General features: G+C 47.5%; 1 protein-coding gene across 1 annotated transcript; it reads left to right on the forward strand.

The window, feature by feature from the left end:
* The first annotated feature begins 774 nt into the window (after positions 1-774).
* Positions 775-5,627, forward strand: LOC119322212 (receptor kinase-like protein Xa21). The gene is made up of 3 exons (XM_037595710.1): positions 775-862; positions 1,306-3,996; positions 4,869-5,627. Exons 1-3 carry the CDS (start codon positions 820-822, stop codon positions 5,255-5,257), a joined length of 3,123 nt encoding a protein of 1,040 aa, XP_037451607.1. The 5' UTR covers positions 775-819; the 3' UTR covers positions 5,258-5,627.
* Positions 5,628-17,053: the final 11,426 nt, after the last annotated feature.

Consider the following 17,053-nt stretch of genomic DNA (forward strand, 5'->3'; position numbering starts at 1 on the left):
ATATGTGATGTTTATACTAAAATTGTACTTTTTTTGCGATGATACTAAATTGTACTTTATATTGTGAAGTTTTTTTAATCTCTCTATCACAAGTTTCAGAACTGTTGTATTAAAGTTATCTATACATTATATACTTATTAAACTATGGCACCCCAATGAAATACTAGGTTTAAAAAAAAGATGTTCTCTCTCAAGCATTTTTTTGTCGAGAGAGAACATTCCAAATGCAGATTTTTCGTTCACCATCAGCATAACCCTGCAAAGCACGGCACCTCCACATTATTTCTTGTCCATATCGATTACGTACAAGTCTACTTGACCCAAGAAAGCACAAAGGAAGGAACCATGCCCGCGCTATACATTCTGGGCGCACGGCCACCACAAAAAAAACCAAACACAGCTGTAAACGAGAATCTTGGACAAGTAAACCGTTCCACATGCTCGCTTGTCCGCGTCGACGTCGCCGAGACATGTCGCAACACTGGCGCAGAGGATCTTTGTCCGATTCGGGTGGAAAAGTATACAGCTTGACAATGGGTAGACCCGCGCGGCTATACATGCCGCAACAACCTTGTCCAGCTCAAACAGCGACAACAACGGTGGGCGACAATGGGTGAATAGTAGCGGTTACTGGGAAGCTTGACTGACTCCAGGTCTTCGCTGCAGCCGCGGTCAAGCTTAAGATAAGGTGTGAGAATTTTAGATGAGATGCATGTGTGTGGACGTGAGGCCGCTGTAATTGTGTTTTTAAACCCCTGGGGCCTCAACCAGCTGAGCACCCAACATTCCAACCCACACACCACAACACCCGGCGAAACCATGCAAGAAAGGCTGCCGTTTTGTGCGATCCGGCCGAGCAAAGGTGCCCTACTCTGTCCTCCTGCTTAGGAGTATACTGCTTAAAATCCATTTTGGCTTCTGTCATGCTGTCAGTTTTGCCGTTATTGTCGTTGGAGAGTGGTTATCAGCAAACGCATGCACATGACTACATGAGTTCTAGCAACTTGTTTCCGTTTTACTCCCTCCGTTTCTAAATATTTGTTTTTTTAAGATTTTAAATAAACTATCACATATGAATGTATATAGACATATTTTAAAATGTAAATTCACCAATTTTGCTTCATATGTAGTCATTTGTTGAAATCTCTAGAAAGACAAGTATTTAGGAACGGAAGGAGTAGATCTTAAACTTATGACTGTTTCGTTTCAGAACAAAAATTATGATTGTTCAACAAAGCAAGGCCACACAGCTGAGCTGCATAAGTGAACATAGTACGCACAATGTTTATTCTTCACATTTTGCAGGTTACGGGGGCCCTATGTTGGCCATTCAACCGTCGAGAGTCACCATGCTTATGCTGCTGTCATTGCTGCTCGTGTCTTGTGGAGTTCACGACGCCAGTTGCTCGACAGTCCCTGGTAACAGCACGGACATGCTCTCGTTGCTAGATTTCAAACGGGCCATCACCAGTGATCCATGGCAAGCCTTGAGCTCTTGGAATGCCAACATCTCCCATTGCCGGTGGGAGGGCGTCAACTGCAGCCTCACGCACAGAGGACGCGTCACCGGGCTCAATCTCACCGGCCAAAACTTGCAAGGCCAAATTGCTCCCTCTCTTGGAAATTTAACCTTCCTTAGAAATCTCGACCTCAGCTCAAACCGCTTCTTTGGTGAGTTGCCCACTCTTAACCGCCTCCGTAGGCTGCAGAACCTTTATGTGGTCAAGAACAAGTTGCAGGGGTTCAATCCCGATGCACTTGTAAATTGCTCCAACTTACATGCCTTAGAACTTTCTTCCAACTCGATAACGGGTTCGCTCCTCCCAAATATTGGCTCCCTCTCGAGCCTCGTGTATTTGAACCTTAATGAAAATAATTTCTCCGGCATCATCCCACCAAGTATACAAAACATGACCAACCTACAGTTGATCTCACTATCAGATAATCAGATCCATGGGAGCATTCCGGAACAGCTTGGGCAGTTACCAAGTATGTATCAGTTGTACCTAGCGCGGAATATGCTATCAGGTAGAATCCCAACAACAATTCTAAACAATTCTGCTCTACAAGCTCTTGACTTGAGTTCGAACTTTCTACGCATGGAACTGCCATCCAACATTGGTGATACTCTTCCAAACCTTATAGCGGTTTCCTTGCCCAATAACATGTTCCAGGGTCAAATCCCAGACTCCCTAGGTAATGCTCAGTACCTCGAATTTATTGATTTTTCATCCAACAATTTCAGTGGCCAAATACCTCGTTCCTTGGGGATGCTTTCGAACCTATATAATTTACAACTCGAGGGAAACAAGCTTGAAACAAATGACAGTAAAAGCTGGGAATTCTTAGACGCGCTGAGCAATTGTAGTCTGCAAGTGCTCTCGTTACATTCTAATCAGCTGAAAGGATCCATACCAAATTCAGTTGGTAAGTTGTGGCCCGGCCTTTCATTTCTTTCATTAGAGAGAAATAACTTATCTGGGACAGTTCCAGAGAGTATAGGGAACCTTACTGGCTTAAGTGTTCTATCATTAGCTACAAATAATCTAGTCGGTCCGATAGGTTCGTGGATTGGAAATTTGAAGAACCTAGGAACCTTAAGTCTTGCAGAGAATAACTTTGCTGGGCCGATCCCATCCTCAGTTGGCAACTTCACTAAGATGACGGAGCTCATCCTGTCCGGAAATAAATTTGAAGGAACCATACCACCCAGTTTAGGAAACCTTCCAGCTATGTCAGTATTGAATCTAAGTCAAAACAACCTAAATGGGCATATTCCTAAAGAGTTATTTAGTCCAGTCTCCACAATGACCACATGTTTACTATCCTATAACAATCTAGAAGGTCCAATACCTCCGGAGATAAGCAATCTTAAACATGTCACGGAACTGGACCTTTCATCGAACAAGCTCTCTGGCCAAATCCCTGTGACTTTGGGAGAGTGTCAGGGGTTGGAAACCCTCCTAATTGGCAACAATTTTCTAACAGGAAACATTCCGAAATCCTTGAGCAGTCTGAAGAGTTTAAGCATGCTGAATATTTCCCATAATGATTTGTCAGGATCCATCCCTCTAGAACTGAGTCAACTATCGGCTCTCACCCAACTAGACCTATCTTATAATAACCTAGAAGGTGAAATACCAAGAGATGGAGTATTTGGAAATGCTACAGAAGCCTCACTCATTGGCAACTCGAGACTCTGTGGAGGCATATTAGACCTACACAGGCCCAAATGCTCTGCTGCCTCTGGGAGAAAAGTGGTAGTATATTACTTGGTCAGAGTACTGATCCCAATATTTGGCTTCATGTCGCTCGTTTTGCTGATCTACTTTTTGGTCACCGAGAAGAGGGCACGACAGTCACATTTCTCATTGTCTCCCATTGGTCAGCAATTCCCTAAAGTTTCTTACAAGGATTTGGCTGAAGCCACACAGAACTTCTCCGAGTCTAATCTTGTAGGGCGAGGAGGTTACAGTTCTGTATATAGAGGGAAATTAATCCAAGATAAGCTGGAAGTTGCTGTGAAGGTTCTGGACCTTGATATGCAAGGGGCAGAGAAAAGTTTCTTATCAGAATGCAATACATTGAGGGGCATCCGGCATCGGAATCTTGTTCCTATCATAACAGCATGCTCCACAGTGGACCTCAAAGGCAGTGTATTCAAAGCTCTAGTCTATGAATTTATGCCCAACGGAAATTTGGACTCATGGTTGCATCAGAGAGAGGATGGGAAGACAGCCACAAAAGCTTTGGGCTTAACTCAAAGAACATGTTTTGCTGTCAATATAGCTGAAGCTATAGATTATCTACACAATGAGAGTGGAAGAACAATAATACATTGTGATGTAAAGCCCAGTAATATACTCCTAGATGATGATATGAGTGCTCATTTGGGTGACTTCGGCATTGCAAACTTCTACCGAGATTCCAGGTCAAAATCGACGGGAGACACTAGTTCAATTGGTGTGAAGGGAACTATTGGGTATATTGCTCCAGGTATGCTTTTAAGAAGATAAGGCCTATTTTGAACACTATTAATTGTGCTTGATCCTAGTTATACCCTGAACTATGAAACCGTCCATATTAAACTCTCAACTTTTGAAGACCATTTAACATGAACCCTAATTTTGTTTTGAGTACTGCTTTTGTATTTCGAGACTGAACTTTTTTCATATGGGAAAAAAATCATTATATTGTTTGACAGAAAATATTTTTATTCTACCATTATAGTCTAGTCAACACCGCTGGATAATTTCCATTTTTTTTTTTGGAATCTGGGAAGAAAAAAACTATCCAATGCTAGTGATGTAATTGATTGGGAAGGAAGGTGCAACAATATATATACAATTGCTAAAACTGCTAAAAAAATGAAAAAACAATTTTTGTACATTTTTTCGACAAAGGGTGCTAGCTTTTATTAACTCGAAATGTAGCATCAAAAGGATATAAAGCATAATGAGTGGATTCATTTAGTTATCTCTTGTCTTTTTGCACATGACATAAATAGTCATATTTTCAGATGAACGTCTGCAGGTTATAACTTGTAGCATTCTATTTTAGTTGACTTGTAGCATTCTATAAATATATGATTTGTCTTCATATATCATGAAAACCCCTAAAATGCAAAAGAACTATCAAAATTTGTGCTAGATGATTTTAAAATATTTATGTGTTATTTTGCGAAAAAAATATTTATGGTTTAATATGCATGGTTTCATAATTCAGTGGTCAAGTTAGATTAATCACTTTATCTGAAAAAAAAGTGAGGCCAAATACTATAGTCCAGGTTTAAGCTAAGCTTCTGCCATTAGCAATGACGTCTTATGCGTATTTCTCTTGAACACTAATCCTTTTATGTTCATCCTCAGAGTATGCTAGAGGTGGCGGTGCATCGACGTACGGGGATGTTTACAGTTTTGGAATTGTTCTTCTGGAGATGTTCACAGGCAGAAGGCCAACAGATCCTTTGTTTGCGAATGAACTGAATATTGTCAGCTTTGTGGAGAGGAACTTCCCTGATCAAATACTGCAAGTGATTGATACTCCCCTACAAGAAGAGTGCAAGCCCATTACTCAAGAAAACATTGTAACAGAGAACGGGGCTTACCAGTGCATGTTCGCTCTGCTACAAGTAGCACTTTCTTGCACGCGACAACTGCCAAATGAACGAATGACCATGAGAGAAGCAGCTAGCAAAATTCGTGTGATCAAGACCTCCTATGACAGCGGAAAACCCAAGCATGCTTCAGTAAAGTGATCTACACAGTTTGCCTCGTATATGTACCCGACAGCCTACTTTTTATTTCATATGGTCCATTTTTTACTCATCGCCACCGCCCCACAAACTGCCTGTAACCCATAAACTGCCTGTAAACTCTAAAAAATGGACGAGGGGGTAAGAGGGAGCATGCTAAAATTTGCTTATCCAGTAACGCTACTATGTACGCTAATACTCCCTCCGTCCCGAAATACTCGTCTGAGAGATGGATAAAATTGGATGTATCTATAACTAAAATACGTTTAAATACATCCATTTCTTTGACAAGTATTTCCGGACGGAGGGAGTATTTATTTGCTCTAATAGTAATTGTCCCTTCTATCCGAATTAATTGGTGCAGCTTTGTCCATTTGCATGTATCTTTGTATTCCTTTTTTTTGCCAAGAAACTCAGTATTTGTTACAACTAGCAACATCATGCACTCGGGGTCTCGCTGAGATTATAATAGTAACTGAGTGATTAGTAAAAGAGAACCAGCATTGATTGGGTCTCCAGTGCAGTGGTTGTACCCCGTCTAACCTAATACTTACGTACTTGACACTACGTATAATTAGAGGAAAAGTCAGTCCATGCTACTGCTGAAGTTGCATTTTCGAATTCTGTCAATCAATCTTGCGTATTTTTCATATGTGGCACCAACATTTGCCAAGAAATTAGGGTCATACACTGCACGCCATTTGCTCGGGTTGTAGTAAGTTATCTTTAATTTGGACCATTTTCTTTCATTTGGGGCCCACCACTTCGCCATCTCAGCCGCAGCAGCGACGAGGAGACTAGTTGACTCTTGGGGCCCCAGCACTTCATGTAATTTCATGACGAAAAAGTGCAAGTGTTGACATATAATGTGCTGCCTAGTCTTTTTCATCAGATCGGTTTTTTGGTTGCATTGGCTAGAGCATGCACTTCTACATGATATCATCTCCAGGTTCTAACCCTAGTCTTTCGCCGCCACCACCCAGCCGCCGCCGGCCGCCGCTCCGCGCGCTACCCCAGCCATGCTCAATCCCCAGCCATCCCGCTCGCCCCGGTCACCCTAGTCTTCCGCCCGCCTAGCCGCATCACCACGCTTGCCCGCTAGCCGCATTGCCCGCTGCTGCCTCGCGCGCTAATGCAATCGCCCGATCGCCCGCTAGCCTCGCCCGACGCTGCTCGTCTGCATAGCCTGCTCGCCTCGCCCGCCGCTGTTTCCATCCCGCATCACCCGAGCCGCCGAGCCGCCTCGTCATGTCGTCCATCACCTCCTCCGCGTCCACCAACTCCAACCCGTTCGCCGACGCCAACCCTCCCGACGTGAACGACATCTGCAACCTCAACATCTTCAAGCGGGTGCTAGTTCGTCTTTCTCAGCCGGACTCCTCCTACTACACGTGGAAGACCTACTTTTCCCTCGAGTTCCGGGAGTATCATCTGATCGACCACGTGGACGGCGCCGTCGACTCCAGCCTCGTCCCCGAGTTCCATGACTGGTCCACCATCGACACCACGATCATCCGCTGGTTCTTCCTCACCATCTCGCTGGACCTCTTCCAGACGGTCATGCATGACGGTGATGATGCTTGCGCCGTGTGGACCAAGCTGAAGGGGCTCTTCACGGACAACCAGCTCCAGTGTCGTGTTTTTTTGTAGCAAGAGTTTTTTAGGTGTCACCAGGACAACACATCGTCGATGACTATTGTCGCCGCCTAAAGACTCTCGCTGACGAGCTCCGTGATATTGGCGCGAGTATCGATGATGATCTCTTCCTTAGCATGCTCACCAGCAGGCTCAACGAGGACTTCGGCAACGCCGCGACGAACCTCAACCTCATCCCCAACCCGTCCTATGCCAAGTTCTTTGCGTACCTCCGCTTGGAGGAGCGGTGGATGAAGCACGTGAAGGTGCGGGCCATCCACACCGCTCTCGCCGCCGGCACCACCCGCGGCGGGTCCTCGGCGCCTCCCGCTGTCACGACCGCGCCCCCGCCGCAGCGCCACCCGACGCTCTTCCCGCCGCCGCCGCCGTACCCGGTGCCCCAGCAGTCGGGGCTGCTCCTGCTTCCTTATGGCCCTCCCGCCCCTCCCGCCCTCCCGTTGAACGGCACCGTGGGGGCCGGCGCGGTGGGGGACGCCGCGGCGGTCTGCAGCAGCAACCGCAGGGCAACGGCCCGCCCCATCAGCAGCTGCAACAACAGTTCCAGGTGCCCCCTCCGTGGGCCTCCGGCTACAACCTGTGGACCGGTGTTTTTCATGCCTACACCATGCCGGTTCCACAGGCCCCTGCACCGACCCTTCCCGTGCCGCATTGGCTGGCGCACCAGACGTACTACGCGGCTCCGCAGCCGTATGGAGGATACCCACTGCCGCAGCTGAGCGGCGGCTATGGTCTCCCTACGGCCCCATCGTCACCCTTGCCGGCCATGCAGCCGACGCCTTGGGATCCGATGCTTCTCGCCACGCTGCACACCGCGCCTACATCGAACAACTACAGTGGAGGCGGTGATTGGTATGTGGACATCGGGGCTACTGCTCACATGTTTGCTCATCCTGGTAATCTTGCCTCCTTCACTCCCGTCACCACCGATCGCCGCATCATTGTGGGCGACGGTTCCACACTCCCTATCACACATGTCGGGCACACTTCTTTTCCTTCCAATTCATTTCCTTTAACTTTGTCTAACATACTTGTGTCACCTCGTCTTATTAAGAACCTTGTTTCCGTTCGTTGTTTAACTTGTGAAAATCCTGTTACTGTTGAATTTGACGAGCTTGGTTTTTGTGTCAGGGACGCTCGAACCAGGATGGTACTTCACCAATGTGAAAGCCCCGACGAGCTCTATCCGGTGCATCCGCCGTCCACCTCCACCACCGCACCGGTTGCTCTCTCCGCTAGCGTCGATCTCTGGCACGCTCGTTTGGGTCATCCCAACCCCGTCACACTTTGCATATTCTTAGGAGTTTCAGTTTCAGTTGTAATAATATAGAGGATCACACCTGTCATGCATGTCGTGTCGGCAAACATGTTCACCTCCCATTTAATAACTCCACCACCATAGCTTCTTTTCCTTTTCAATTGATTCATAGCGATGTGTGGATCTCTCCGGTTCCTAGTAATTCGGGCTATTTATATTATCTGGTTATCCTTGATGATTATTCTCACTATGTGTGGACTTTTGCTTTTCGACGAAAACCGGATGCACTCTCCACTTTGACGGCTTTTTACTCCTATGCCAGCCCACAGTTTGGGCGAACAATGGAAAAGAGTTCGACAACCTTGCTTTCCGCACTTTTCTGTCGCACCACAGCACAACTTTTCGTCTCACATGCCCGTATACTTTACAGCAGAACGATCGAGCCGAATGCGTCCTTCGCACTCTGAATGACTGCGTTCGCACGCTCCTGTTCCATGCTAACGTGCCGCCTCATTTCTAGCCGGACGCACTTGCTACTGCTTCACTTCTCCTTAACCTTCGACCCTGCCGCCCACGGTGGAACTATGCACCTCACCATCTTCTCTTCGGTACGCCCCCGTCCTATGATGTCTTGCGTATTTTCGGGTGCCTTTGCTATCCTAGCACTACCGACACCGCTCCCCACAAACTTGCACTCCGTTCTGCCGCTTGCATCTTCATCGGCTACCCCTCTAACTCCAAGGGATATCGGTGCTACGATCCCGTCTCCCACCATGTGTTCACTTCCCGGCATGTTTACTTTGATGAGCAGGTGTTTCCGTTTCAGCAGGTACCCCCAGTTGTTCCTCCCGCCACCGACGACGCGGGTTCCTCGACGCCTCTCCAAGGGCGCTCGTGCGCCTCTCTTGGCCCGCCCCCCGCATGCGGCACCCCCTCCGGCCGCGGCACTGGTGCCCCCGGCGCCCCCTCCTCCCGCGACCTGGCGCCCCTGGCCTCCACCGCCCCCTCGGCCCCCTCGGCACCCGTGCCCCCCTCGGCGCCCGCGGACTCGGCACCCTCCTCACCGGCGCCTGTGGCCGGTCCGGTCACCCACACCGATATGGGCATTTTTCACCCGAGCTCGCGCTACGCCTCGGATGACTACGTCCACGCGGCATCCACCTCTACGCCATCGCCGTTGTCGTCCTCCGTTCGAGCCGCTCTTCGTGACCCTCTCTGGATGGCTGTGATGCAAGAGGAGTTTGATGCCCTGCTGCGCAACCGGACGTGGCAACTTGTTCCCCGTCCCCGGCACGCCAACGTGATTACCGGGAAGTGGGTCTTCAAACACAAGCTCCGTCCCAATGGTACCCTTGATCGCTATAAAGCGCGTTGGGTTGTTCGTGGCTTTCGACATCGTGCTGGCATCGACTTCACCGACACCTTCGCTCCGGTCGTCAAGGACGGCACGATACGCACGGTTCTCCACCTTGTGGTCTCCTGTGCTTGGCCGGTGCGCCAGATGGACGTCTCCAACGCCTTCCTCCATGGTCACCTCGAGGAGCAGGTCTTCTGCCAGCAGCCCACCGGGTTTGTTGATACGATGCTTCCCGACCACGTGTGTCTCCTTTCGCGGTCCTTGTACGGACTCAAGCAGGCTCCGCGCGCTTGGTACCAGCGCATCGCAGTGTTTCTACACCAACTTGGGTTCCGCTCCACCCGCTCGGACGCATCGCTCTTCGTCTATCACCAGGGCTCCGACACGGCCTACTTGCTGCTCTATGTCGACGACATCATCCTGACGGCATGTACGGTTGGCCTTCCCAGTGAGCTCACGACTCGTCTTTGCGCTGAGTTCGCCATCAAGGACTTGGGTCCTTTGCACTACTTCCTCGGTGTTGAGGTGGTGCACCGTCTGGATGGCTTCTTTCTTCATCAATGGAAGTACGCTCATGAGCTCCTGGAGCGCGCTGGCATGCTTAACTGCAAGCCCGCCGCCATGCCTGTTGATATGAAGGCCAAGCTTTCTTCCACGGATGGTTCTCTTGCTTCGGATGTTGCTTTCTACCGGTCTATCGCTGGTGCTCTCCAGTACCTCACTCTGACTCGACCAAAGATCCAGTATGCCATGCAGTAGGTGTGTCTCCATATGCATGCTCCTCGGGACATTCACTAGGCCACTGTCAAGCGAATTCTCCGCTATGTCTGTGGCACTATGGATCTTCGCACCACGCTTCATGCCTCCGCTGACACCGCCCTCACCGCCTACTCCGATGCAGACTGGACGGGCTGCCCTGACATTCGTCGCTCCACCTCGGGCTATTGTGTCTACCTTGGACCCTCACTCATCTTGTGGTCGTCCAAGCGGCAGCCTACGGTCTCTCGTTCTAGTGCTGAGGCTGAGTATCGTGCAGTAGCTAACGCCGTCGCCGAGTGTTCATGGCTTCGCCAACTGCTTCAGGAGCTCTCCTGCCATGTTGACCATGCCACGGTGGTCTATTGCAACAACGTCTCGGCTGTCTACCTCTCCGCTAATCCGGTGCATCATCGATGGACCAAGCATATTGAGTTGGATATTCATTTTGTTCGGGAACAGGTGGCCCTTGGCCATATTCGTGTTTTACACGTCCCTACTTTCCAACAATTTGCAGATATCATTACCAAAGGCTTGCCTACGGCGTCATTTGAGGAGTTCTGGTCCAGTATTTGCGTCAGCAACTGTGCCGCGTCGACTGCGGGGGAGGGGGGGGGGGTGTTGAGTATATGTGTTGTGCATATCTGTGTATTGGGCCCACCTCATAGTTCCTCGTATAGTTGAGGTCATGGCTACCTCTTGTACTTCATATATACGTGTGTTTGCACCTGAGGAATACAACACGTAATTCCAACATACATGGTATCGGAGGCAAGAGGTGTTGAGTTCAAGACCCGGTTGGTGCAATTAAATTGCATCCCACTTTCGATCCACGTTTAGACCTGAGGAGACACACATGAGGGGGAGTGTTGACGTATAATGTGCTGCCTAGTCTCATCCATCAGATTGGTCTTTTGATTGCATTGGCTAGAGCATGCACTTCTACAGCAAGCATTGAAAATTTTGTCAAAGTTTGCCATAAAAAATAAAAAAATGATTTCTTTACTATTTTCGAATTTTACTGTTTATACTGAGCTCATATGCGCTCGAGCTGAGAAGGCACTTTCGCTATCCCACCCTTTTCTCTAACACTGATAACCAGGATATATAAAGCAAAATAAAGCAGAGCACTAAGGCCTATCCTCTTTTTGTAAAGAAAACAAAGCATGACAATATTCATAGTAATCATCTTTTTGAATCAGAATCGTGACAAGTAATATATTTACTACTACATTCCTAAATATAAGACGTTGCCGCTCTGTTTTTTTTTCTAATTTTATTCATAGTTTATCTTTTTTGCCTTTTTTAATAGTTTATCACTTAGTTTTTTTTTACCACTTATCATTTCTCCATTGGTTGCTATTTGATAGCGACCACTGTTGTTCAGCTCTCTGTGGGTATTTTATGGTTCTAGGATTTTGGCACAGCAAAACCTTATGTGTAGCAGCTTGAGGTTTGTGTTGCTAATTAACTATGGTTGCGCTATGTCAGGTTGGTTTATGTTGCTAAGTGTGGTAGTTCTATGTCGGTTCAATATCAGCATTCCAACCTTCAACGTTAACTTGGGCATATAAGTACCAATAATAAGCTTCTTCTAGTCATCCATTAGTAAGTGAGACTTTCCTCTCCTTATGTAACGCCCCGGATACAACTTTCCATATTCGTAACTCCAACTCTTGCCTTTTCCGAAGATGCGATATGTTATTTCCTCTGTGGTTGGGTTTTTGTCTGTTGTTTTGCATTTTGTTCTTGTTATGCATCTCATCTCATGGCATCATGTGCATTGCATCGGCATTGTTTTCATAAAACTTGCATCCGTTCAGGTTTCGCCGGTTCTCTCTGTTGTCCGTTCTGAGCCAGACACACTCGCACGCGCCCGCGGCACCTTCGAAATATTATTTTATAAGTGGCATAAAAATGTTCTTGGAATGGGGTGAAACTTGTCGAGCGGTCTTATTATAGTGTAGACAGGTCCTATTTAAACCCCCCCCAAAACTAAACCCTAGCCCCCCTTTCCTATTTAAACCCCCCTCCTTCCAAATCTGGTCGCCCTAACCCCCTCCTCCTCCATTTCCGCGCCTCTCCAACCCTGCTCCGCCACTTGGCACCGCCACCACCACTTCCCAGCCAACCAACGGCCGCCACATCGCCTCCACCACCGCCACGGCCAATCAGAGGCCTCCACGCGGCCTCCCTGCGTCGCCTCGCGCCTCTCCCCATGCTCCCCGCGCCGCCAGGCCCGTCCCAGGCCCGCCAAGCCCATCTGCACCCGAGGTGCCCCAGCCTCCCGCGCCCGAGCGCTCGCGTCCCCCCCGAGATCCCCGAGCCGGCTGCCCGACCCCGCCTTCTCACCGGAGTCACCGCGGGCGACCACCTCCGTCCAGGCCAGCCCGCGCCACCCTGTTCCTCTCCTTCTCCTCCCGGTTGGCTCCCTCTCAGGCCCTCTCTCGCTTCTCGCAGGACGCACCGCCGCCTTTGGAGCTCACCGCCGGCCCCATCCTCCCCCGCTGCGTCCCGCTCCGGCCGGATTCGTGCCGCTCCGACCGGATCCACCCGTCTCCGTCCTCCAGCCCAGCCACAGCCAACCGCTTGGGCCTCCTCCTCTCCAGCCGGGCCTTGGCCCAGGGTGAGCAGACCCCTCCCCCTCTCCTGTGCACTTTGGGCCAGACAGATTCAGCCCGTGACTTGTTTTTTTTCTGTGCTGCGAATTTCCTAATTATCCAGAGTTGGCAGAATTGCAGAAAACCCCCTAGATTTCATGCATATAATAACTCCACAACCCTGCATCGGATTAAAATGTTTTATATATGTAAAATGCTTAGAATTTTGTGTAGATTAATAATTTTCCACTTTCATCTATGTTAAAAATGTTTAACATGCTGTTTGTGTTTATTTTGCATAATGCCATGCTAAAATGACTTATTTCATAACTAAATAACCGTAGCTCCGAATTTAATAAACTTTATATGTATTTGGGGTGGAAAAATGCCTAGTTTAACATGGTCCACGTTATTCTCCTATTTAACAAACTTAAAATATGGTTTATGGCAGAACAGTACCGAATCCAGAATGTGCATATGGGGATTTTCTAGAATTGTTGTTTGTTGTTCCGGCCTCATTTAAACTTGCCTAAATAGATGACTTTCTTATGTTTCACCCCCTTGCCATGCTAATAACATTTAATATTGTTGGGTACATAACCGAGATCAAACTAAATAATTGCATGTGGTGTTTTGTCAATATGCAACTCGTTGCATATTGAGCTCCACTTAATTTGTAGTATTGTGTGTTGCAGTTTGCCATGCCATGCCTCTTTAAACCGGACATGCATCATACTTGATTGTGCATCATGCCATGATTATGCTTGTGTGTTTACCGTGTTGTTTCTTTCTTTCCGGTGTTGCTTCTTAGTTCCGGTAATGTTGCGATTGTGAGGATTCGTTCGGCTGCTCCCGTTCGTCTTCTTCATGGACTCGTTCTTCTTCCTAGCGGGATTTCAAGCAAGATGACCGCTACCCTGGATCTCACTACTATCATTGCTATGCTAGATGCTTCGTTCTATCGCTTTGCGGCGCTACCTATCACCTGTTTATCGAGCCATCCCATATTGCCATGAACCTCTAACCTTTGACACCTTACCTATGCAAACCGTTGCTTGGCTATGTTACCGCTTTGCTTAGCCCTCTTATAGCATTGCTAGTTGCAGGTGAAGTTGAAGATTTCTCCATGGCGAACAGGTTTTTGGTTGGGTTATCACAATATCTCTTATATTATTAATGCATCTATATACTTGGTAAAGGGTGGAAGACTCAACCTTTTGCCTGGTGCTTTGTTCCACTCTTGCCGCCCTAGTTTCTGTCATACCGGTGTTATATTCCCGGATTTTGCGTTCCTTACGCGGTCGAGTGATTTATGGGACCCCCTTGACAGTTTGCTTTGAATAAAACTCCTCCGGCAAGGCCCAACCTTGGTTTTACCATTTGCCTCACCACCACCTACCTTTTCCCTTGGGAGTCGCTCTCTCGAGGGTCATCTTTATTTTAGCCCCCCCGGGCCAGTGCTTGTCTAAGTGTTGGTCCGAACCGGGCAGACTGCGGGGCCACCTCGGGGCAACTCGAGGGCTGGTTTTACTCGTAGGCTGACCTATCCGGTGTTGCCCTGAGAACGAGATATGTGCAGCTCCTATCGGGATTGTTGGCACATCGGGCGGCTTTGCTGGTCATGTTTTACCATTGTCGAAATGTCTTGTAAACCGGGATTCCGAGTCTGATCGGGTCTTCTTGGGAGAAGGTCTATTCCTTCGTTGATCGCGAGAGCTTGTCATGGGCGAAGTTGGGACACCCCTGCAGGGTATAATCTTTCGAAAGCCGTGCTAGCGGTTATAGGCAGATGGGAATTTGTTAATGTCCGGTTGTAGATAACTTGACACCAGATCCGAATTAAAACGCATCAACCGTGTGTGTAGCCGTGATGGTCTCTTCTCGGCGGAGTCTGGGAAGTGAACACGGTTTCTGGGTTATGTTTGACGTAAGTAGGAGTTCAGGATCACTTCTTGATCATTGCTAGCTTCACGACCGTTCCTTTTGCTCTCTTCTCGCTCTTATTTGCGTATGTTAGCCACCATATCATGCTTAGTCGCTGCTGCAGCCTCACCACTTTACCCCTTCCTTTCCCTTTAAGCTTTGCTAGTCTTGATACCCATGGTAATGGGATTGCTGAGTCCTCGTGGCTCACAGATTACTACAACAACAGTTGCAGGTACAGGTTATTCGATGATCATGACGCGAGAGCGATGCTTGCTTGCGTTGAGTTCTTCTTCTGCTTCTTCGATCAGGGGATAGGTTCCAGGTCGGCAGCCTGGGCTAGCAGGGTGGATGTCGTTTGAGCTTCTGTTTGTGTTTCATCTGTAGTTGGATGTTGATATTGTATATGATATATTGTTGTATTCGTGTGGCATGGTATGCCTTATGTATGTATCCCCATCTATTATGTAATGTTGATGTAATGATATCCACCTTGCAAAAGCGTTTCAATATGCGGGTCTATCCTTGGTGGGACCTTCGAGTTCCTTTTGGATAGGGTCGCTTATTGGGCGTGACAAGTTGGTATCAGAGCCTCGACCGACCCTAGGAGCCCCTTGATTGTTGGCCGTTGTTGAGTCTAGAAAGAAAACTATTTTTGAGTCTTAGGATTATATATATCGGAGAGTAGGATTCTTTTTACTCCTCAGTCCCTTCGTCGCTCTGGTGAGGTCTCCTGACGTAGATGTTTTGTCTTTCCTCTCCTCAAATTTCACTAAATTTTTTTAGGATCACGCGGGTTTCTTGGAATCGTTCCGATGGTTTTGTGACGAGAACATTGTTCTTGGTGCCTCCTGTCTATTTATTAGGCTTTGACCCGGGGAGTTGAGCTCCGAGGTGTTGTCGTCACAATTTTATCGTTGCAGTTCTTGAATACTTGAGTTTTGCCGACATCGAAAATCTCTTTTATGCAGTTGTTGGTGAGATAACCTCGACGTCACCCAGTACTGGGGAGTTCGAGAGTATTGCCATAACTCGTATAACGGATGCTTTTCGAAGGTTGAGGTACACGATTTCCGAAGGTTTCTTGGTTATGTGTTGACGGATGGATACAGCTGGATGTAGGGATTGTTAGTTTTGGGTGAGATATATATTGCTTCCCCTGTATCCCCAACACCAGATTGCATAACCAGAAAGTTTCGGGAGTTTTATAGGTGGGAATTCAAGTAGCTCTAGTTTTATATTTCCTACAAACACATGATACGATATGGGATCTATCATATGTTTGTTCCGACTTATTCTGCAAGCCAAATCCTTTGTTTTGTTTTATTTGTGGTATTCGAGTTGCTTCAAAGTCAAGTGTTGATTCCATACCTTTCAAGCGGTGTTCTCATATTTCTATGGGAGTACTAATCCTTTTGATCATTGAGGTTGTCATGTTAATTCTTTCCAACCGGTGTGCTTCTTTTCAAGTGGATCCGATCATCTCAACATTCGCAAGATCACCTCTCTGTTTCCCAACGTTGTTCGTTTCATCCGTACCCAAGTTGCCTTTGCTTTCCCGCCCTCCCACCCTTTTTCTTCAAGGACCCAGATTTCTTAATCAAGTATCCATTTATTCATGTGAAGTCTATTCACTCTTTTCAATCAATGTTCTTACCCGGTGATTATCCTGAAGTTGGCCAGGAGTTTCAAGTTCGTCATTCTTTGTTATTTTCTTCTCCGGTGGATCCAATTCAAGCTTTCAGTGTTGATCATATTCCTTTCCTCGTGTCAAATGCTTTCTCATGCCGGTGCACCTCTCAATCACTCATCTCTTGCTTTCCATTTGTTCCGGTGTGCTGAAGATATCTCGAAAGATTCGTGTTATCATTCCTAATCTGTTTTAGATATCTCGAGGTTGTTATCTCTTTTGAGCCATTTAATTCTACCAGTGCAATCCCTCTTCTAAATTATTTCAATGGTGTTTTCTTTTGAGTGGGCCCTAACCCACAGGTCTTTTCCCAGGATCTTACCTGACCCTTCTAATTTTCCCGGAGCCATTCCCAAAGTCTTTCGAAGTTTGACGTAAGAATGAATTATCATCAGTCACATGTATTTCTCCAAGATCTTTCAAATTCTTTTCATCGTTGGCTCAACCCCCTTCACTTTTCATTCTCTCGGAGTATCTCAACAATTCATGGTGGTTCTCATCATCATTCTCAACATTTGAAGACTGAAGAATTGTTTACTCTAAATCTTGTCCCTTCTCTCGA

Source organism: Triticum dicoccoides, chromosome 6B, assembly GCF_002162155.2.
Source record: "Triticum dicoccoides isolate Atlit2015 ecotype Zavitan chromosome 6B, WEW_v2.0, whole genome shotgun sequence".
Taxonomy (NCBI): Eukaryota; Viridiplantae; Streptophyta; class Magnoliopsida; order Poales; family Poaceae; genus Triticum; species Triticum dicoccoides.